This window comes from Zingiber officinale, chromosome 2B (genome assembly GCF_018446385.1).
Source record: "Zingiber officinale cultivar Zhangliang chromosome 2B, Zo_v1.1, whole genome shotgun sequence".
In the NCBI taxonomy this organism is placed as follows: domain Eukaryota; kingdom Viridiplantae; phylum Streptophyta; class Magnoliopsida; order Zingiberales; family Zingiberaceae; genus Zingiber; species Zingiber officinale.
In genome coordinates, this window is record NC_055989.1 from 113,211,134 (window position 1) to 113,235,693 (window position 24,560).

The following is a 24,560-nucleotide window of genomic DNA, read 5'->3' on the forward strand; positions in this document are numbered from 1 at the left end:
CAACCCAAAGAGCTAAACAATGGCCATGAAGGAGGGATTCAGCACCAACCGTCCACCCTATTTTGAGGGAGCAGATTTCCAATACTGGAAAAGTCGCATGGAGTATTACCTCAAGACCGATATCTCCATGTGGTTTTCCGTCAAGGAGGGTTTTACACCACCAAAAGATGAAGAAGGTAAGGAACTTGATTCGTCAAGGTGGTCTACCGAACAACTCCGCAAAGCACAAGCCGATGCCAAGGCTATGGTCACCTTGCAATGTGGAATCGCCAAGGACCAACTCGTCAAGGTAGGTCCGTTCTCGAGTGCAAGAGACCTATGGAACAAACTCATCGAGCTCCAAGAGGGAACTCGAGATTCTCGGATTGCCAAGAGGGACCTATTCTTGAATCAACTCCAAAATCTAACTATGAAGGACAATGAAACGGTAAGTGAGCTTCACGGGAGATTCAAGGAGATCATCAACGGTCTACACTCGGTGGACGAACGAGTGGAGAATCGCGATCTCGTAAGGTATGCTCTAAAAGCTTTTCCTAGGAATGCCTTGTGGTCATCTATGGTAGATGCCTACAAGGTATCCAAGGATCTTTCCATTGTTAAATTAGATGAATTTTTCTGTGAGATGGAACTTCATGAGCTTGCTAACAAAGGTCAAAAAGAGAAGGGTATTGCTTTATTTGCAGGACCAAAGAGCAAGGAAGAAGGAAAAGAAGAAAGAAAAGGAGATTTCCTCATCCACCTCTTCCTCAGAATCCGATGATGAAAGTGGATCATCATCAAGTGAGATGGCGAATTTCGTAAGAAGAATCATGAGAAGGAGCAGGAGATACAAAGGAAAAGGTAAACCTAGTGAACAAAATATTGACAAAACTAATGTTACGTGTTATGAGTGCAGCAAAAAGGGACACTATCGAAGTGAGTGTCCAAAACTTAAGAAGAAGGAGGAACGAGCCAAAAAGAAGGAGGAAAGAGCCAAGAAGAAGAAGGCTCTCAAGGCCACTTGGGATGAGTCTTCATCAAGCTCATCGGAGGAAGAAGAGAAGATGGAAAAGAGCACAAGACAATTAGCACTTATGGCAAGGGAAGTTTCGGACTCCGGAAGTGAGGGAGATTCGAGCGACGCTTCAACCGCGGCTTCATCATCGTCGGATGATGAAGAGGTAACTTCTTCTCATATAGAAAAGTGTTATAAGACTATCACTCATTTATCTACATTGCTTAAAAAGTCAAAAACAGAAAATAAATTGTTAAAAGAAGAAGTAAAAACCTTAAGGACCCTTAGGGAAGATGAGGTCGATGATCTACATCTAGAAGTCCTTGAGGATGAGAACAAGGCTTTAAAGGGTGAGGTTGAGAAACTCAAGAAAATGCTTGAGAATTTCTCAACTAGCTCTAAGACTCTAGACATGATTCTAAATGCCCAAAGGGCAGTCTACAACAAGGCCGGGCTAGGGTATCAACCCAAGGAGTCGAGTTTCATTTCTCTAATGTCTAGAACTCAAGATAGTAGATTACATGTTTCTAGGGCTCATGGAACTAGGAAAGGTATGACCAAGGCATGGGTTCCTAGGTCTTTCGTTGTAGAAGCATTAGGTCCCAAGATTTGGGTACCTAAAACCTCTATCTTCCGTGTCTTGTAGGCATTGGTCAAGGGGGAGCATCTATCAACTTGGTTTGTTGATAGTGGATGCTCCAAGCACATGACCGGAGACAAATCACTGTTTACAACCATTCAAAACAAAAGTAGAGGTAATGTGTCTTTTGGTAATAATGGTAGCCTTAAGGTTGTAGGAGTTGGAGACATTCATATATCCGAATGTCTCCATATCAAGAATGTCCTTCTAGTCAAGGGGATGACTTTTAATCTCCTAAGTGTCAGTCAATTGTGTGATACGGGTTACACAATTGAATTTCATTCAAGTCAATGTTTGGTTAAACACATTGACACACTTGACACGGTACTAGTAGGCACAAGGGTTGATAATATTTATCAAGTATCGTTTAAAAGTGCTACTAATGCTTTGATTAAGTGTTTCATGTCAAAAGAAGAAGAGTCTTGGCTTTGGCATAGAAGGTTGGCACATGTAAACATGAAGAACATTCGGAAGTTGGCCAACAAAGGACTTGTACGAGGCTTACCAAGCATCAAGTACCAAAAGAACAAACTATGTGATGCATGTCAAATGGGTAAGCAAACAAAAGCACCTCATAAAGGTAAAAGCACTGTGAGTACATCTACTGCCTTAGACTTATTACATATGGACTTGTTTGATTGTAACAATGTTATTTCATTGAATGGTAGTAGATATTGTTTAGTAATTATTGATGACTTTACTAGATACACATGGACTTTCTTTTTGAAAACTAAGGATCAAACCATAGATATTTTTATTTCTTTTTGTAGAAGAACTGAAAATGAAAAATCAACAACAATTAAAACCATTAGAAGTGATCATGGTGGTGAATTTCAAAACCATAGGTTCTTAGAATTTTGTCAAGCAAAAGGGTATAGACATGAGTTCTCAACTCCAAGGACCCCACAGCAAAATGGGGTTGTGGAGAGAAAGAACCGAGTCTTGCAAGAGGCTGCACGAAACATGCTTAATGAGTACTCACTACCGAGTTACTTATGGGTGAAGTGTAAATACAGCTGCTATGTGCAAAACCGAATATTGATACATAGGTTTTTAGGAAAGACCCCCATGAACTTTGGTTTGGGAGACCCCTACAATTAAACATCTTAGGGTGTTTGGTTGTAAGGTGTTTATCTTGAACACAAAGGATCATCTTGGGAAGTTCACGGCTAAGGCTGATGAAGGGATACTGGTCGGGTACTCTCTCACCAGCAAAGCCTATCGAGTCTACAACAATAGGACTAAATTGATTGAAGAGTCCTCAGATGTAGCGTTTGAAGAAATCCCCAACTCAAATGATCAATCAAGGGATGTAGGAGAAATTCAATTTGAACTTAGAAATCTAAGTTTGAATGATCAAAATGAAGAACGAGTCGAAGTTGACTCTGATGTTGATGAGCAAAGGCAACAAAGAACTCAATCTGATCCTTTGCCTGATATTGAGTCCTTGCCTGTGCCTAGTGAGACCATTCATGAGGCACCACCAACACCAAGACAATCTAGGATAACCACTAGTCATCCCCAAGACCAAATTGTGGGAGATATCCAACAAGGGGTTAGGACTAGGTCATTCTTTAGAAATGAGTCTAATGAAGTCGCATTGATTTCAGAGGTTGAACCAAGACTAGTTGATGAAGCATTGCACGATCCTGATTGGATCATAGCTATGCAAGACGAATTAGGTCAATTTGAAAGGAGCCAAGTGTGGGACTTGGTTCCTAGACCGAAAAAGACCACCATTATTGGAACTAAATGGGTCTTCAAAAATAAGTTAAATCAAAAGGGAGAAGTTGTAAGAAACAAGGCAAGACTTGTAGCCAAGGGCTATAGTCAAGTCGAAGGTCTCGATTATGATGAGACTTATGCTCCCGTGGCCCGATTAGAGTCCATTCATTTGATGCTAGCTTTTGCTGCACATAGAGGTTTCAAGCTCTATCAAATGGATGTTAAATCTTCCTTCTTAAATGGTTTCATTAAAGAAGAGGTCTATGTTGAGCAACCACCGGGGTTTGTGAGTACCGAAGCTCCAAACCACGTATACAAGCTCAAGAAAGCTCTTTATGGGCTTAAACAAGCACCACGAGCTTGGTACGAAAGGTTGTCAACATATTTACTAGAGAAGGGATTTGTAAGAGGTCAAATAGACCCAACACTATTTCTACGTAGAGATGGTGAAAACATTTTTGTAGCCCAAGTATATGTCGATGACATAATTTGTGGCTCAAATAACAAGGGCTATTTGAATGAATTTATCTCTCACATGGAAAGTGAGTTTGAGATGAGTCTAGTAGGAGAGTTGACATTCTTCCTCGGACTTGAAATCAAACAAACTCGAGATGGAATTTATGTCCATCAGACAAAATACACTCAAGAGATGCTTAGAAAATTCAATATGAGCGACTCTAAGGAAGTGTCCACTCCAATGGCAACAAACACTCGCCTTGACAATGATGAGAGTGGAAAACCAGTTGATCTAACGCAGTATAGAAGCATGATTGGTAGTCTTCTATATCTCACAGCTAGTAGGCCTGACATACTTTTTGCTGTGGGCATGTGCGCTAGATATCAAGTCTGTGCCAAGGAATCTCATTTAATTGTAGTTAAGAGAATTCTGAGATACCTTAAAGGCACAATTAGAGTAGGTCTTTGGTACCCACGTACTGAGTCTTTTGACTTGATAGGTTATACCGACTCCGATTATGCTGGGTGCAAATTGGATCGGAAAAGTACTAGTGGGGGCTGCCAATTTTTAGGTTCATCTTTAGTTAGTTGGTCGAGTCGGAAGCAACATTGTGTTGCTCTCTCCACGACCGAGGCCGAATATATTGCCATGGGAGAGAGTGTATCACAGTTGTTGTGGATGATACACACCCTAGAGGATTATGGACTTTCTTATAAGGGTGTACAAGTGCTATGTGACAACATTAGCACGATCAACCTAACTAAAAATTCAGTCCATCATTCGAGGACCAAACACATTGAAGTGCGTCATCACTTCATAAGAGATCACGTAGCTAGGGGAGACATTGCACTCACATATGTTGAGTCAAAGTCAAATATAGCTGATATTTTCACCAAACCCCTTCCGGAGAATGAATTTAGTCATTTAAGGAGGGAGTTGGGAATGTGTTTGGCTCCTTAGGTCCTTAGGACTTCATCATGATCATTAAGGACTATTAAAATGACAAGAGTAATTGGGACAATAATTTGGGCAACTTGGGAACATCTCACACAAACTATAAGGTTTAACAAAATATTTTTGTTTGCTAGAAATGGGGTGAGATGCTAGGATCAATCAAATTATTCAAAATGTATCATGCATCCCTTGAATAATTAGGTTGAAGAGACATAAATTGAGTATGGGGAAGGCCATTACATAATTCATGTGTATTTGGCTCCTAGATCGTACTCATATATTCCAACCAAGGAATCTTGGTTGGACTTTTGCCTAGAAATTATCTAATTATGGTTGATGGTTGATGTGTTGATTGATATGGTTGTTTGATTCATTTCATGACTTTGATTGTCAATACGATAGGTTGTTAAAGGAAATAATAGTAACTTGGATATATTTTGACAAACTTGAAACTGATTGGAATACCTTGGTTCACTATATAGTTTTATAAGGGTTTCTGAGATTGGAATTCTAAGATTCCAAATGTCTGAGTTTTTGGATTTCAAGTCTGAAACTTTCGGGCTCTAAAAAAAAAAGCTCAGACCATAAGAGTTCATTTTTTGAACACAATTGTGGGTGTTGATCCTTAGGTTCTAGGTTATGAATTTGGGAGGTTCTGAATTCTTGGCTTTTGAACTTTTCAGTATTCTCGATCGACAACGGCTCAAAAATTTCAGTTACTGAAATTACTGAAATCAGAACTTCAGGATTATCAGACACTGATCGGTCCAGGGACCGATCAGGCCGATATCTGATCGGTCTCTACGACCGATCAGTAGAGTTCGATCGATCGGTCACTAGCTACTGTTCGACCTCTGATCGGTCCGGGGACCGATCAGGAGGTTCCCTGATCGGTCTCCACGACCGATCAGGAGGCTCTGGCACGCATCCACCTCTGATCGGTCCGGGGACCGATCAGGAGATACTGGGTCGGTCTGTCGACCGTTCCAGAATGAATCCATAACTCTCTGTTCACTAACTGATCGGTCCAAGGACCGATCAGCTCTCTATGGTTCGCAGGAAGGCTACCTGATCGGTCTCCACGACCGATCAGAGGGGTTCCTGATCGGTCCCCCGGATCGATCAGACCTCTTTGGGCGTTAAAATCGATACTGATCGGACAACCGTCCGATCAGATCCCACTGTGCTCTATCCCCTCATTAACACCTCCCGACCCACTCTCTTCCCGATCTTCTTTCACGCGGAACCCTAGCCGACTCCTTCCCTAACCTCACTCTCTTCTCGTTGCACGCCGAACCCTAGACGAAGCTCTAGCCCTCGGAAGCCCTAGCCTAAAGTTAAATGGCACCAAGGTAACTCTCTACCTCTCTAGACCTTTGGCGTTTCAGTTTCATTTCTCACCATATATATTTTTTTTGTGCTGGTGGCTCCGGTGCTCACTCATTGCCCCATTTTACCACATTGTTGACCCTTAGAAAGAAAGTAGTGGTTGAAGGGAGCTCTAAATCTAAGTCACCTGAGAAATCCAAGTCCCAGGCACCCACCCGACCTCAACCTTCCTCCTCTTCAAGGTTCCCGAACCGCCATTTTGAGCAAGCATTTCAACAGCGGACATTCAAGCTGCTTCCATGTCGATCTGTGGATCGAAAGTATATGGATGAATTTTGTCCTTCTGTGTCCGAAACCCTAGCCTATTTTAAACTTGACTCGGTAGTCTACTTAGAGAGGGACATCAACCTTGACCTAGTTTCTGAGTTTTATAACAATCTTCATCAGAATAGTGATGGTGTTTATAAAACCCGAGTCGCTAAAAGACCTATCGATTTCTCCATCAGAGAATTTTTTGGGTATCTAGGCTGCCGGATGTGTTCGGGGGATCTTTTTTCAATTTATCCTGATTTACCAGAATCATTACGTCCTCCACTTGATGTCTCACCTGACTCCATCTATGAGTACTTCTTCGGTCACCCTAGACCAGATGACCTGGATGAGTTGGATGTTGACTTTCCCACTTTTGCTGCCCTACGACTATCTGCCCCTGACTATATTCTTTTTAAGATAGTCACAAACTGTATTCTTCCAATCACATCCAAACCTCTTGCTGAGATCCGACCCTATCATTGTTTGATGCTTTATGGGTTACGTCGGCGTCTCGACTTTGACATTATGTCCAGCATCTACACTTCGATCATCTCATATTCTCGGCCCAGCGGCTCCACTGTTTATATGCCTTATGGGCATATAATTACAGATTGGCTCGAGACCCTTCAGATAGATGTGTCTAAGGGTAGGGTAGTCAAAATAGTCAGGCAGGATTGCCGACTTGGGAAACGGGCATTTTCCAAGTCTGGCATCATTGGACAAAATGGGGGTGTTCAGTGGAAGGATGGGCGAGCACTGGGTGAGTTACCACGGGGACCTCCACGACAGGCTGCTCCTGTTGCTGCTACTCCTGCTGCTGACGATGGAGAGGCCGATCCTGATCTGCGCTGGCAGATCGCCGAGCTGGAGAGCCGCTTTGATCAGCATGATGAGATGATATCTGCTGAGCTGGATGGCTCGCGATTCGGATAGACCAGCTATGATGACTGCGTGGGCATATTGACCGTTTGATGATATGCGATCATCGTGGTGACATGGCTGCTACTCGGATGGATGGCACGCTACCCGCCTCCAGCCTTACCGAGCTATCCATCCTCCAGCTGCCGCCTCGTGATTTCACCCTCCCGCCGATTATGGTGATGTTCTCGATGTGAGGATGTTGACCGATCTGATTTGTTTGTTGATGCTCAGTATTTTGATGTTATTTGTTAGTCTTTATGATCGACCTGGATGTTTGTACTTCTGATGTTACTCCTGTATTTATGCTACTCTATATTTACGCTCTTTATTATATTTCATTTTCTATCCGTTATTAATATCTGTTCACTTGCATGTCTTGTTTGTCTTTATTTCCTTATTATCGTCTTATAATACACTTAGAGGGAATTCTAGTGCTTTAAGAACCAGACAGTAAGGGTTAAGGGGAGTTCTTTAAGTTATCTTACCTTATTTGCACTTTCGGTGTTTGACAAAGGGGAGAAGATAATTAAGTTTAGATGAATGCAAATGTGAAGACCCTCACATAGTGTTGTATCCGTCTTAGGGGAGGATCTTGATTCCCTAGAATTATGAAAATTTGAACAATTGATCTAAACTTAAATCGTGTTGTCAAACAACAAAAGGGGAGATTGTTGATACATCGACCGGGCTGTTGTTTTGATGTTGACACGGATTTAAGTTTGTATCGATAGTGTTTAAACTCGAATGACTCGATCGAGGTTGATCTGGGAGGAAAGTCCCGTGAGTGAAGCAGGGAAATCCAGATGGGTCAAGACATCTGGTGAAAAGTCCAAGCAGGGAGCTTGGCACGGGAAAAGTCTAAGTATGGCGACTTGGCACGGAATGGTCAGAGAGGGCTCGGTAGCTCGTTCTCTGGACCGGACGAAGTCGGAGAGGGCTCGGTAGCTCGTTCTCCGGACTAAGTCAGAGAGGGCTCGGTAGCTCGTTCTCTGGACCGGATGAAGTCGGAGAGGGCTCGGTAGCTCGTTCTCTGGACTGTATGAAGTCGGAGAGGGCTCGGTAGCTCGTTCTCCGGATTAAGTCAGAGAGAGACTTAAGTGGACTTTCAATGGCACACTGGATCGGTCGGTAGACCGATCCAGTGACACAAGAATTAGTGGATCGGTCGGCAGACCGATCCAGTGAAACTAAGTTCCACGGATTGGTCTGATGACCGATCAGATGACACTCAGTAGCACACTGAGTGAAATCTGATCGGTCTGCAGACCGATCAGAGAACACTCAGTAGCACACTGAGTGCAATCTGATCGGTCAGGGAGACCGATCAGGAGAAGAGACTGCAAAGAAAGAAAAGAGGTGGATCGGTTTGTGGACCGATCCACGCTCAATCTGATCGGTCACTACGACCGATCAGAATGGTCTCAGACCGATCAGGCTTTTGCCTGATCGGTCCAAGGCACTGTGATCGGTCTGGTGACCGATCCACACACTCTGATTTGTTCGTTGTATCAACGATTCCTTCACTGCTTTTGATATATCTCATTCATTTATGTGATGTAATCCTCTGTGCTGTTAGCTTTTGAGTTTGCAGGTTAACAGGTATCATTCCAAGCCTAATTTCAAATTAAGTTCGTAAGAGGAATGCGACAAATGGTCTTTCTGTTGGTTTCAGCGGCGCATGGTGCATTTCAGGCATCAACGGATACTGCTGTGATCTGGCTGCGATCTGCTTGACTCCTGGGGATTGGTTCGAGCTCAGAAGACGCCAGTGTTGAAGTGATATCATTGGTGTGAGTTCAGAGAATCAGAGAAGGAAGAGATGAGATGGACTTTCCATCCAACTTGGATTCAAAATTCTCGTCTAACATATCATATGTGAAGCGAGATAGTGTTGGAGGCAGAGAGGGAATAAGGAGGAAAAAGAAAAGCTTGAAAGAAAAGTCTGTGCGGTTGTGCGAAGTTCTTGAGCTCTCGGGTGAACTGCGATCTCTGTTTTCTGCTACTGATTCTCGCGTGGTTGTAAGCATTTCTATTCCTCTTTGCCACCGAGTTTCTGTAAGTCTCGTGCCTTAACTTAGATATTTCTTGAGACTTTGTGGGAAGGTTACTCCACCTAGAAGGAGGATTTTTAGCCGGAATTCTTCCGGGGTGCGATCTACCGAAGATCAAGGAGTCGTCCATCTTACGGACACGCCGAGGAGTAGGGGCAAGTTATCCCCGAACCTCGTAAATCTGTGTATCAGTGTTTGTGTGTTGTTTTTCGTTTTGTTTTAGTTTGCTTATTCCGCTGCGCTAACCAGTTTCTGTGTAGAACTCTCTGCTTAAGTTTTTAAAGAGGCTATTCACCCCCCCTCTAGCCATCTAAGATCCCAACAGATATGTGAGAAAAGGAATTTGATTTTAATTAATTAAATTTTATTTTTCATGGTAAAGGAATTAAGGAAATTTTTATTAAAATTTCCTTATTTGCCAAGACCAAGGATTATAAAAGAGGGGGTAGAGGTGCTTTCATGGCTAACATCTCTATTCTATTTTTCCTCTCTTTTCTCCTTGGTTGTGGTCGGCTCCTTCTTTTTCCTCTCCTCTCCTTTGTGTGGCTGAAACCTTCTCTTGGTGGAGATAGCTTTGGTGGCCGGATCTAAGAAGGAGAAGAAGGAGAGAAAAGAAGCCTCTTTTCTAGCATCCCTTGGAGCATTGGTGGTGGTTGAATCTCTTCATCCTTGGAGGTGCTCTTATTGTGGTCGAACCTTGCAAGGAGGAGAAGAAGGTGCTTTGGTGGTTTCTCATCTCGGAAGATCGTTGCCCACACAACGTCTGAGGTTAGAAGAGGAATACGGTAGAAGACCTAGAGGTTTTTGCTTGCAAAAGAAAAGGTATACTAGTATTTAATTTTCGCATCATACTAGTTTTATTTCTTTGTAAAAATACCAAATGCAAGAGGCATGTGATTCTAGGTTTCGAATTAGTTTTCGATGTTGTGTTCTTTTGTTTTCTTTTCAAACTTGTGCTTCGATTGTTCTTTTTGGTTAACCTAGAGTTATTTAAGGAAATTAAATGTTAACTTTCCTTAAGAGGCTTTGTCTAGGCAGTGGTGGTTGCTCTCATATCCAAGAAGGTCATGTGCCTCGCCATGCAGTCTTGGAAGCCAAATTTGGAAATTAATATTTAATCAACTTTGTGACTCAGGTGATTTGGATCGAACGTGTTAAGTTTCGCAGGAGATCCAAGTCTAAACCTAAAAGAACAAATAAATTAAACTTAGGATCAAACGTGTTAAGTTCCGTAGGCGATCCAAGTTTAATTTAAAAGAACACATGGTAGCTAGGAAAAGGTTCAGACCTTTGTACAAAAATTTTGTACAGTGGAACCGATAGATTTTCCGAGTAGCAACCAACATAAACAGCATTAAAAGAAGATCTCTGGCAGATTTCGACGAACAAGGAAAAGGCTTGTTCGGTCGACCGAAAAGATGGTTCGGTCGACCGAACCATTAAAGATCAGTTAATGCAGATTTCTGAGCCAGCTTCTGACTTAGGCCAGGAAGGAAGGAGGGAGCGGGTTCGGTCGACCGAACAGTGGGATTGGTCGACCGAACGGCCAAGGCCTATAAATTGAGGCTCGAAGTCAGAGGCTGTAGAGAACTCTATGATCGATTAAAGTGCTCTTCGGCAAGCTGCTCACACTACAAGTCTTCATCAACGCTGCAAGAGACTTCATCCGATAGTGTTGACCGAGCTACGATTTACTACTACTATTGTCAGTATATCATTTCATTACTGTACTTAATTTCCTGTAAAATAGTAGGAGTGTTACTATCTTACATCATTGTACTTGTACGATCCACTTCTTTCCAAGGAACTCGGAAAGAAGGGTTTTAGTACTTTGCCCATCGGTGCGATCAAGGACCGCGGACCTTCGAATAGGAGTCGAGCTAGACTCTGAACGAAGTAAACAAACGTGTCTCTCTCTTTACTTTCCGCTGCACATTTCTGATTTCAAAAAGGAAAAGAAAAGTTTTAAAAGAGTACGACATTCACCCCCCTCTCTATCGTACTCATCTGATTTATCAATTATGACACAGTTTCCTTCTATAATCAACAACACACCATATAAACAGTACTATTTTCTAACTCATCGGACCTACTGGTTTAACGAATAAATCTCACCCATTGATAAGTTAAAGAAATAAATGGTAATTATACGTGCTTGTTATTATATCGGGATTAAGTGGACACACATCCATAATAACAGAGGTTCTATTCTTTTATGTAGTCAGTACAAATCGAACAACCTCAAATGATCCTGCTCAATACACACAAAGTGTACTAGTGTAATTTTATAGTCAAGACGGATTAATACCAAATTACACTACAACCGTTCCAATGCTTTATCCCAATCTATCTTGGTTGTGAGCTACTATTTATAATTTATAAGGAATCGATAACATGATCTTCTATGCGGCACCACACACCATGTTATCTATAATATAAATTAAATGAACAACTGCATTGACATATATATAAATATAAAATGCAAACATTTGACCAAAGTGATTCTCATTTCAAAATAGATGTTCATACAAAAGCTAGGCTTATAGTATACATCCAACACTCAGGTCAGTAAGATAAAGCAGAATGATGACTAAGAAGATTATATAATCTGATCAGAAGGTCACCAAAGACACTACCTGTCCAGTCAGTTAGACTTACAACCTCCTTTGACTAATTTCAAGGGGAAGACTTGTGATGCGGTAATAAGGGGCCTACCAAGTGCGGTCAAGGACGGAGGTAGAAGATGACGTGGAGGTCCAAGTTAAGGCCAACGTGGAGGTTAAAGTCAAGACGGCCAATGCCAGAGAATCAACGGGGTCACCAAAGGTAGGTCGAGCAGAGGTCTACTGCAGTTGTCGATAGGGTATGAAGTGTCCGATCGACAAGTAGCTTGTCCGAGAAGAATGCCTGTACAGCCAAGAGCACTACTGCGAGACATCATATGCTCATCATGAAGTGGAGGAACGCTAAGAAGACCAGAGCGCTGGTCCGATCGGGTGGAAACAATCAACTAAGCTAAGAGATTATGAAGAAGATCGGCTGAGGTCGACAAGGAGGGGATCGGTTGCTGAGCGGCTCCACCTCTCAGTCCCCTCTCATATCTCTTAATATCCCTTTGGGAGATAATGTCGTTGATAATGAAGCATGACCAATAGGCGGATCGTACGACGGAAGCTTCTACTGTCTTGTCAGGGATTTGCATGCCCTGTTAAAGTATGGTGTCAGAGCTACTTTTCTGACATATCCTTTCATAGGACAATTTGAAGAACATGCCCACGCTTTGAGGTGTGTCCACGTTGCCTACTGGGGTGCTATATAAAGGGGGGTCCATGTACCGGCAAAGGTATGCGTTATTCACTATTCATGCCTATGCTTATTGTTGCTCCGCCTTCTTCCATTTTTCCGGTGACTGACTTAAGCATTGGAGGGTCAGTACTGGGGACCTCTTCCCTAGCTCGGCACTGATGTTTCTTATGTTGTAGAATGGAGCAGAGTCTACACGTGGTCAACCCAGAAGCCACATCCCCAGCTAGCCTTCTTCACGATTTTCGGACAAGATCACCTTGCATATGGATTTTCTTACAAAATGAGAGTTTTTAACACATTGAATTCACCTTGCATATTTGAAGCTCCATCATATCCTTGATCTCTCAATCTGGATAATGATAATTCATGTTTCACAAATAAAGCATTGATAGCATCATTTAAAGAATGAGAGCTAGCATCAGATACATGTATAATTGCAAGGAATCGTTCAATCACTTGTCCTTTCACATATCTCAAAACAACTTCCATTTTCTTTTTCACTGAAATATCTCAAGACTCATCGACCATTAAGGAGAAAACATTGATTCCAATATCTTTGATTATGAAAAGTGTGATATTAAAGGCACAAGCACATATAATATCTTGTTTAAATTAATGGAGGTATATTATTTCTAGTCACTATTCCAAAGGCTAGTAGCCGCCCGTGATTTACCTCCTCCGTGTTGGCCTTGGGACGAGTTGGCGGGGGCGCTGGGGGCGAGCGTATTCACCTTTTGCCATCATTGTTTGAATTACTGCAGAAATCATTTAATTATTTCCAGGAGCATTTTGATTAATAATCTTGGAAACTTCCTCATTTTGTTCTAATATTGCTATTAAACGGGTGCAATAAGAAACCTTTATATATATATATATATATATATAATGATTACCAAGTAATCATATAACCATGGTTATGGGGAATAAAATATAACCAAATGTTATTTGGTTCAACCTAAATAATGCAACAAAAATTTGTTTGTTTAAAGATTTTAATGAATAACTTAGTTTAATATTTTACTATATTACCCTAAGTTATAAAATCAACCATATATTATTATTATTATTATTATTATTATTATTTATATTCTACATTTTTTTATTTTTTCTTTTTCACATTTTTCTTTACTTTTATGTGTTGCTTTTTTTATTTTTTTATTTTTTATTTTTTATTTTTTTACGTTATTTATTTATTTATTTATTTTAAAAGTTTTATTTATTTATTTTATGTTTTTTAAATTTTTTATTTTCTTAAGTTTTTAATTTTTTAATATTTTTTTTACGTTTTTTCTATTTTTATGTTTTTTATTTTTGATTTTTTTTCTAATTTTTTATTTTAAAAAAAATTAACGTTTTTTCTATTTTTTTACATTTTTTTATTTTATTTTTTTTATATTTTATATTTTTTTCCTTTACATTTTTATTTTTTATCACATTTTTCTAATATATGAAGGTATTTTGAATAAAAAAATTTCGTTAACCCCCGGAATCGAGAAAAATCACAGTGTTCCGAGGTTTTTCGATTTCCAGTTGTATGCCCCTTCTGCTGACATATCGGGTATGGAACATTACTCAGGAATCATCGATTACCTAAATCAAATATGATTTTCGTTGATAATCTTGGATAGATAACCAAAGTTATCAAGGATAACCCCCAACCAAACACACCTTAAGGGTTAGATTTCTGAACCTTCACTATGAATATTATTTTGATTTATTCATAAATCTATTAAAAAAAATTATAGAACCAAATTAAATATCCTATACGATAAAAGGCGATTCACTCACTCCCAGTACTCCCGTCAATCCATCTCTAAAATAATACGGAAGAGGTAAATCACGAATGACTACTAGCGTAGGTGGCAAGTAGAGCTGTCAAACGAGTCAACCCATGACAAGGCGGGTCGACCCGTGGTGAGTCAACCATTTGTCAGGGTGGTACTAGGTGATATTAATGTAGCGGATCTCTATTTTAAAAATATAAAATTATGAATCAAAATAAAAATTATATACACGAATAAAAATATTAACAATTAAAAGTAAATACATTTATATCTTAAGAATAAATAATTTTTTTCAAATAAAGAGTATATGTAATAATACATTAAAAAAATATAGTTTTGACTTATGTCAAAAGTTGAAAATGAAATAATTTAAAGAGAGATGAATATTAAAGAGATATAAATATTTTGACATGTGTTAAGGATTGGATGATGTATTATTAAAAAAAAAGAGATAATTTAAAGATATATATCGATTGAAGAAGGGATAATTTAAAGATAATGAAATTTTTTGATATATAATATTATATGTCAAAAATTAAAGTGAGATAATTTTAAAAGAGAGGAAGTTCGAACATATATATCAAGAGTCGGTGTCGAATTTATGACACCAAATTAAATATCCCAGGTTCGATATTTGATTCAACATTTTGCTAAATCGTACCCAGTGAATTGACTTCCGCCTAGGTCGGTCGGCCCAGTCAAAAGCCATGCTCTGGCCATCACGAATTCAATGCAGAATCCGAACACCACTCCTCCAACCCCACTTCATCGCACGCATCATCATCCATTCATTCCCTTCCCTTTCTTCACTCTCACTCGATCCACGAGATTGAAAGCCAGAGATCCAATTAGCCTCCTGTTCTTCTCCACGACTTAACTTTTGTGTAAATTTCTTAATATTCATTAAGGGCTCTTACAATATATAGCAAACGATAACAAATGCAGTAGCAAGAACACAATCGCCGTTCCAAGTGACGCACGCCCTCTCGAGCTGTTCGACGCTGTGCCGCGCCTAGACGTCCCTGTTTCGCTTGCACTCCGGCGGCATCACTGGGTACCTTTTCCGGTCGGTGCAGTAGTTGTCGATGGTGTACTTCTGCCGGACCCACTGCAGGCGTCGGTACTGCGGTCCGTCGAGGTCCCGGAACTCGTGCTGGTCCCACCACCGCCGCCCCTGCGTGGCGCAGAACTTGGCCTCCGCCGACGCCTCGCACCCGTCGATGTGGAACCCCCTGTACGCCGCCACGAACGGCGCCTTCAGCCAGTCCGTCTTCTCCAGCCCGCCGCGCGTCGCCCAGTCGTCCCCGTTCCACAGGCTCGAGTATATCTTCATCGGCTGCTCGAACGGGTACCGCACCCCCAAGTCCTTGTTGTTCTTGAACACCCTTATCGGTGAGTCGTCCACCAAGAACCTGCAATTTTTTTTTCTCTTTGATTTACTCGAAAATCTCCTGAGCAAAGAAAAGAAAAGAGAAGAGAGAAAGAGAGAAACATACACGATCTGGAACTCGTTCCAGAGAATGGAGTAGGTGTGGAAGTCCTTGGTCGGGTCGAACCAGAGGTAGATCCTCTGCTCCCTGTCCCCCTTCCCCCCGGTAAACACATTGGTCTGCAGGATGTAGGGCTGGCCGCTCCTGTTCCCCAAGAACTCAAAGTCGATCTCGTCGTGCTCCGAGTTCTGAGACGACAGCTGATCGCAAAAACCCCAAGCACAAATTATATAATCAGCCGATGCAAGAAGAAGAAAAAAAAGAAGACACTCACATAGAATGCAGTGACCGTGCCGGCGGAATCGCCCGGAACCAACTTCATCTGCATGCTGAAGTGGCCGAACAAGTACGAACCCTTCGACTGAAAGCCAGTGCCGGTGTTCCTGTCCAGGTAGAGCTGGATGTCGTTGCCGCCGTTGAAGTACTTAATGTGATCGAATGCCCAAGTGGGAACATAGTTCTTTTGGAACGGGACGTCGATGGGCTTCCTCGGAGGGGCAGCAGTGGTGGCGGTGAGCACGGAGAGGAAGCTGATCAGTAAGATGCAGCACAATGCCGGAGGAGAAGAAGCCATGGGTGTAGCTTGAGACGGAGGATGAGGAGGAGGAGGGGTGTTTATGTAGAGGACGGAAGAGGACGGTGGAAAATGTTAATGTAATTATTGGGGAGTGTTCCCTTCCCAGTCCTTGCGTGGTTTTTGTCTTGTTCTTCGGAAATAAATAAATAAATAACGTGGGTGGTGCAGCCACAGCTAAGGCCGTGGCTGGGAAAGGAATCGGTGGTTGCCTGGTTGGATTCGGAGATTTCTCGAGCTCGGCAGCTGGTTGGCAGGGACTGAGACTGCGTCACCGAAATGGAGGGACAGACGGCTGAGGGAGAGATTCGGATGATCTGCGACGCTCAATATATCGGTGCGGCCGATGCATGCATCAGGATCAGCATCAGCTGGAAATGAGATATGGGAGATGTCGGGTCAGCCTACCCACCTTTCCTTTGTAAAAAATAAAAATAATAAAAAATAAATAAAAGCTAGATGTTTCAATTTTATTTCACTTAAGATCATTTCAAACCTATAACACTGTATTTAGTATACTTTTCATATTGAAATTGCAACACCCAATATTATTTCAATTCCAATCCATCCACACTATATCAAAATATTCTTTAGAATATTTTATTTTTCTTATTTATAATTTAATTTATCAACATACATTTTATTTTGTACGATGAATAATGTATTTTCTATTTATGTATATCAAAATTTTTAATATTTATTATATATTTTTTTTATAAAATTAGTGATATAATTTATAAATGTAATTATAATTCAAATATATTATATAAATTTAAAATAATAATTTTAATAAATTAAAACTTTACTAATATAGATAATACAATTAAAATAGGTTACTAAATATATTTAATTTAAATTTATAATAAACAATTAATATTCCTATAAGGAAAGACATAGAAAATAACAATCATAAAGTAATTATGTTTGATTTTATTAATTATATAATAATATATTAAGATTAAAAATAAAAATCCTCTCCTACATCCAATATGGGGATGTGAATAACCCACACCATATTTGGTCTGTGAATTTGATATATGGATTGGAGAGGTTTGGTGTTTTTTTCACACCAAATATGGTGTTTTGATGTATGAGTTAGAGATGGTCTAATATCAAAATGGCACAGACGAGTAAAGTGTTCTTCCAAGCGTATTTTTTTTCTGTTAATTTAGATATCTAGACTCTTACTGATTCAATTATTTTTGGAGGTGAGTGACTCTCTCATTAATTTACTCATCAGGTAAATTTAGAAAAAATACTCTCTCGATATTATACTTAGGGTAATGCTAAATGATAATCTGGCCAGCTAGAATTCATGCATGCATGCATGTACAAGGGTATTTTAGTAATATCATATGCATATATTAATTACATGCATGTATTATGATTGGACGATAGAGAATTTTAGTTGACCAGATTCTGACCAACAAGATTTACTTTTATACTTAATAGACGATCTCCTCGTACCTTCTCCGTTGTAAAATTGTATATGTTTATTAATTATGTAATCAAATTACGTGCCACTTTATATAACCGCTCCACTAATTAATAGTCTTCTTGCATGTCATCCTAATTGAATATTAAATCGTGGTGCTTTATAAATCCACCAAACATTGAAGCTGCCCCTTTTTCATATATATTTTTTTTCCTTTCTTTTCTCATAAATTTCTTTATGACCATTATTGACTACCCGGGCTACAACCTGAGTAGCCATTAATGTGGCTCCGCCACACGATAAATCTTTATCAGAGGTTGTAGTCACTCAATCTGTTGGCGTCTAATACCATTAGGGGTCTCAAACCTAAATGCCTCTTTTTATAGAGGTCTTGACCATAGAAGCCCTCATATTGAAATGTTGGGTTTTATCTTACTATTAGATGAGTTAATATGTTATATGTAACACACGGATTTATACTATTATGGGCCAAATCTATTAAGTGATTTTAATTAAGATTAATTGTGAGTTTGTGTTGTTGGATGTAAATTTATACATGTAGAACTTGTTAATCCGTTTCATTATTATTGATAGACTGATAACACAATTAAATTCGGTGCTATATAAAGGCATAATCCCCATAGGATAGGACATCATGAGAACTCTCCACTTTCAATTGGTGAGGAGAGTATGACATTGTCATTCTAATCCTTACAAAAGATCGGCCTTTTGTTCTTCTTCTCTGGTAGGATTTGGATTTTTATAAACGATGCAGAGAAGGGATGATGACGATTCTGGTGCATTTAGGTTCATCATTTTTATTTCATGCCATTTAATTTTCATCGTAATGTCGATGACACTAAATCTTGAGTATGTTTTCTATTTTCTTGAGTTAAAACCTCCATCATGAAGGTCTCGACCAGTCTCTACCTGTCCCCACGGGCTGGATCAGCTGGTAGGGTGCCTGGACGTTTGCATCGAAGGTCGTAGGGTCGAGGGTCGTCAGCTGCACACGGGCGTAAAACTTCGATTTGCTGTGCTTAAATTCCACTCGACCCCCAGTCACCCCTCCCACCCAGTTTAACCGTGATTTATCCCCTCTGGACATCTGTGGAGCCGGACCCAAAGAGTCACTAAGATGACGGTTCCACCTTTTGCATCGACCAGTCTCTACCTTGGAGGTCTCGAGCCTAGAGACATCAGTTATTCCGAATAAGTTGATCTAGAGAAGGTCCACTATTCTTTATAGGTATACAAAAGAGGTCAACCCTGCCTCTGCATAAATCAGACCCAACTCGAGCTATGTTTAAGAAATTGTCGCACCTTATATACCCCTATAAGAGAAAATGTCTTCGCTATCAACGAATTCGGGACAAGATTTTCTCATAGGATAGGATTATATCGTGGATTTAGTGCCCACTTTTCACGGAAGGGGAATCAAATCCTTTCCTGTTCCTTGAAATTAAAGTTGTTGAATTTTTTTAACAACATCACGAAGAATAATATGGAATAGCTATACTACAAAAGGAAAGTATTAGCACAGTGACTCACAAAAGGAAAGAGGTTCCCAGCTATATTACATTAGCTTATTACGCTTGTACTTATATTTACTATTTATGCTACGTCTAATATTTTTAATTGACTCGTGAAATCATTTGACCACGTTCTCTCCCTGTAGTACATTAGCATAGTAGATTCAGCAATTGATAAAAGCGCATTTAAAATTATAAAATTATAAAAGACACACTTAAGTTTCTATTGTTCAAAAGACACGCTTATTTCTCATTTTACTTCTCACGCTAATCACTCTAGTACTTTATTCAAAAAAATAAATAAATAAATAACACTATTGTAGTATTGGATTTTAAGGAACATCATCACAGTAGTAATATTGATTTTAGGATTTATACAGTTCTAAATATTAGTGTAATCTATTTCAAGTCCAGCTTGACCAAGCTCGGATTGATTTAAGTTTTGATTTTAATATTTGATTAATATATTAGAAAGAACTTAAGTAAGTTAAGATGATTAGATATTTGACTAGAAATGAAAATTTTAAGTAGGTCATGGAGAACTGGATATTTGATGATCGAACGTCTAACAAGAAGTTAGTAAGAGAAAAGTTCAAGTGAGTTATGGAGGACCAGATACTTAGTGATCAAAATTAAAGTCCAACAAAAAATTGACAAAAAAAAAAAGTTTAAGTGAATCACGGAAGACCGATCACTTTAAAAAAAGTCTAAGTGGGTCACAGAGGACCAGACATTTGACATGAGATAGAAAGTCCAAGTGGATCATGAAGAACCGAACACTCAGTGATGACAAAAGTCTCAGCAGGTCACCATAGATCAGATGCTGAGCAAAGAAAGTCCTGGTAGCTAGGTTGAAATTTACTAAATATTAGGTAAGAGAAAGTCAAGACATGATGTAAGACAAGGAAAGCCTAAGAAGGTCGAGTACTAAATTCTTAACGAGATGTGAAAGCCTAAATCGATCGTTGGATCAAATGCAATGATAGTAATGATTCATAAGCAAATCAACTCAACTGATTAGGAAATCGATTCAATTTATTGGGAAAATTTGATCTAGAAGCAAGCAAAAGTAAATTGATTCAATCGATTTGGGAAATCAATCAACTGATATGGAAATCAGTTGAATTGATTTGGAAACTAGTCGAATTGATTTGATCCAGAAGCAAATTAGTTCAACGAAGTTGGAAATCAGTCGATTGATATAGTCAAATAGGTCAAAAGAACCGTTCTATAAGTTTCAACGGTCGAATTCATCAAATCAGTCGATTGATAGGCATAAATTAGCCCGAGCAACAACCTTTAAAAGGTGATTTCGAAGAGGTTTGAAGGGGTTAGTTCTTGGAGATTCTAAAGCGAAGCGCTGGTGCATTCCTGAGTCAACAATAGGCATTTCCGAGCTATAAGAGATCAAGCAAGTAAGGTTTTGATTGTAAAGTTATTTTCAATTGTATTTGTGTTTGTTTTCTTATTACTTGTTGTGTTCTTGTAAGAACAAGTTTGTAGAGGCTTCTCCACCTCTAGAAAGTTTTCGAGAAAGAGAAAGCTCATAGTAGAAGAAAATCATTGGTGTGGACTCTTGAATTAGTCACCTTAAAGAAATATATATCAAATAAACTAAGGTGTTATGCATGTGGAATCGAGTTTGAAATAAGATTTTCACTTCGCATTCAACGACGATCACAAAATAATGACAAAAAATAATCGAAGATATACATCTCCCTCTAGCTCGCATGAGTTTTAACAATAAAATGGTATAACTTTTTTAAAAACCAACGTCAAAGTAATATTGTTATTTGAATGCAACACCGTGGAAGGGATAAAATGTAAAATAAATACATTCTTATATTAGAGGCACCTTTTAAAATTTTCATAATTTTAAGTGCGTGCTTTGTAAATTTTTCATTTTAATACATTTTATGTGTTTGCTTTCGCTGTAATGTTAGATAAAGAATCTAGATGACTAATTTGTTACGTGTGGAGAGGCTGAGCAATATGTCCTCCACTTTGTCCCGGTAATCTGATACCTCTGGACTCCTATTAAAAAAAAATTTAATTTAATTTTTTATATCATATATTCTTAACTAAAAAATTAAGAAAATTATATTTTTTAACATCGTCAGCCTAAAAAATTTATAAAAGATTCTTAATTTATGAGACTAAAAAAACCATGACAGTATATATTCTTATATAAAAAATAATTAGAGAAAATTAATAATAAGTTTTGAAATTATTTTCAGTATGAAAAGAAAACAAATGATATTAACATAATTTCATTTTGAATTTTATCAAAATTAATTATTAAAGGGTACAAATTCATAATAAAATAGTAAGATTATTAATAATTTAAGTGTTCATATTTTGCTCGATTAATATTAGAGATAAACTATTTCGCTTACCGAGTAATTTCGAAATCTCCTTGAATATTCATATTCATTGGGATTCAAATTTTGATTCTCTTATTCGTTCCTCTAAGAGTATGTTTGTGTTTGATTCAAATTATTATGCATAATTTTGGTTATATGATTATTAGATAATCAAGTAATCAATATTATTGGAAATAAAACACTAATGTTATTTATTTCAATTTTAGATAATGCAATAAAAACTTATTTCTTTAGAAGTTATAGTATAATATAACTTAGTTTAACATAATTAAAAAAAATAAACAAATATATATAATAATATTATTAATGGTGATATATATAAATAAATAAATTTGAATAATATTTTAGATTTTTTTCATGATTTTATTAGGCTCTAGATCAAATTTATTTAGTTTATCTCAACTATAGGTAGGAGTTGATTGATTCAATTGATCAAAATTTTAATAAAAAACCTAAGTTAAAAAAAAATAATTGTCCCTCCTCATACACGTGATTGTGCACCCACCATTGTCGCCGCCACCACCTCAGCTGACACCGTTGTCTCTTGACATGTCGTGTAGCTGCTCATGCTCAATGGCTAATGAGTCACCTACCACCTTTTGCATGAAAGAACGACGACAATGCCGAGCCACTACCGCCCTCGCTGCTCGTGCTCGACGACAACGGCTGGATTCTCTTTAACCCCGAAATTAAGGAAAATCTCAGTTTTCCAAGGGAATCACATTTCGGGTCGCATGCACCCTTTTGTAGACATGTAAGTCATAGTTTATTACTCGGGAATCACTCATTACTTGAACCATATAAGATTTTTTGAAAATCTTAAATAGATAACTAAAATTATCAACAATAATCTTGAACTAAACACACCATAACTACATTATAAGGATAGAGAATAGATGATTAGTGTCAACACTAAAGGGAAGACAAAGGGTAGCAATTTTATATTGTTCATGAAGAAAAAAACTTTAAGCCATATATTTCATCTTCTCTTACTCTCTTAATTTATAGTTTTCAATATATCTAACCATTAGATCTAATCAAATTAGTTATAGATTTTTTTAACTAATTATTTTTAGGACCTTTTTATTAGTTGAGTAATTAATTAGATAATATCTAATTAATTAATAGCTAATTTAATTTTTAAAATTTAAAAATATTCTTAAATTTTTTAAAATATAAAATTATTTAAATTTATAGTTTACTATATATTAATTTATAGTACACTTACAAAATTTAGGAAAGTTATGTCGCACGCGGTTAGAGCTCATTGAGAGCTCCTTCATTACCATGTCTGCGTCACATCAAAAGTTAAAAATCTCATATCTCTTTCCACTATCAAAAAACCTCTCAACAAGTCCTTCATGGGTCTCACACTTTTCACTATATATAATTTCTATTTCTCTTCCATATTTTACATTATACACTATTAATTTTTTATAAAATTTAAATTTATAAATTGCTAACATGAAATTTCATGATCCCATATTTTTTAAACCTCCAACCCATATATATTTTTTTCTAATTAAAAAAACATCTCTAATATTATATTTAAATTAAAAGAACTTATTTTAATAAAAAAAATGGTGAAGAAGTGGCTCCATCGGTATGGAACCGCTTCTTGGCAAATGGGGAAAAAGCTCCCTCCCACTATGGGAGGGAGCTTCTTCCGTATTGCCACATCTACAGTGGGAGCTCCCACTATGGATACTCTTAAAATTAGTTTTGACCATAAACAACACAACAACCTATCAAGTATCTTTCAAACATTTCAAGGCTTTATGACAATGTATCAAACCTCTACCTACACAATTAACATAATATTACATTTTTTGCATGCAAAAATAAACCCAAAACACAATATCACAATAATGAAAATCCAAAGCTCTTCATTGCTCCTCATCCACTTTGATCTTCAAGATCAATCAATGACTATCCTTGAGCCTAAAAGTTCAATGATTCCTTATTCAATTAATCAATTTAGATGTTTACGATACTCCAAGCTTATTCTCTAATCTTTCACTTTAGCATTGTTGGGATCGAATGTGCATGGATGGTTGGATGAACTAGAGAGAGTTGAATAGTCATTATACCTATTATAAACTAATCTACTCTAGATAAAAGTTTAGCAAGGTCATTCAATAATAGTGTAACAAGATAAAGAAATATAAATAAATTGCTTACTAATTGCTAATAAGGCCAATGTAACATGGTTTGGAATAACTATTTACGACCTCTAGCTGACTCATTGGTGAATCATTGTTAGAAAACTTATTATATTTTTTCCTTTATGGAGAACTATCGAAAGTAGAAAACCCTCTTACAACGTACAAGTATTAGAAGAAGATTAGAGGAAGACTGAGGATTACAAGGCGAGACTCAACATGATCTGACCAATCATTATTTCTTCATCCATAAGTCATTTTCCTTGCTCTCATTTTATAGCCTTTATCCCTCTTCAATCTTTAGTTAGTCTCATTTGCCATAGTCAATTTAACTCTTTAATTGATTGGACTCGATTCTAATTGATTGAAATTGGACCATGATCATCCTAATAATTAAGTCTGTCTAAGTTGATTCCCAAAAGTACAAGTCTCTCAAATCTGATAACTTACCATTAGAGCTTACTTTCACACATTGACTTTGCCTTTGAAACCATGATAGTCTTCCGTTCG

General features: G+C 38.2%; 1 protein-coding gene across 1 annotated transcript; it reads right to left on the reverse strand.

Annotated features, from left to right (window-relative positions):
* Window positions 1-15,351: 15,351 nt before the first annotated feature.
* On the reverse strand, window positions 15,352-16,585 carry LOC122046840 (probable xyloglucan endotransglucosylase/hydrolase protein B). The gene is made up of 3 exons (XM_042607744.1): window positions 16,238-16,585; window positions 15,970-16,163; window positions 15,352-15,885 (listed from the first exon to the last, which is right to left on the reverse strand). The coding sequence occupies exons 1-3, from the start codon at window positions 16,535-16,537 to the stop codon at window positions 15,486-15,488; spliced, it is 894 nt and encodes a 297-aa protein (XP_042463678.1). The 5' UTR covers window positions 16,538-16,585; the 3' UTR covers window positions 15,352-15,485.
* Between the last annotated feature and the right edge of the window lie 7,975 nt (window positions 16,586-24,560).

Bases quoted from the DNA above. Each gene is read 5' to 3' on its own strand.
- LOC122046840 (XM_042607744.1), bottom strand. From the start codon at position 16,537: ATGGCTTCTTCTCCTCCGGCATTGTGCTGCATCTTACTGATCAGCTTC. The intron at 16,164-16,237 runs GTGAGTGTCTTC...TTTTGCGATCAG, and splicing joins GCACGGTCACTGCATTCTAT to CTGTCGTCTCAGAACTCGGA. The intron at 15,886-15,969 runs GTATGTTTCTCT...AAAAAATTGCAG, and splicing joins TGGAACGAGTTCCAGATCGT to GTTCTTGGTGGACGACTCAC.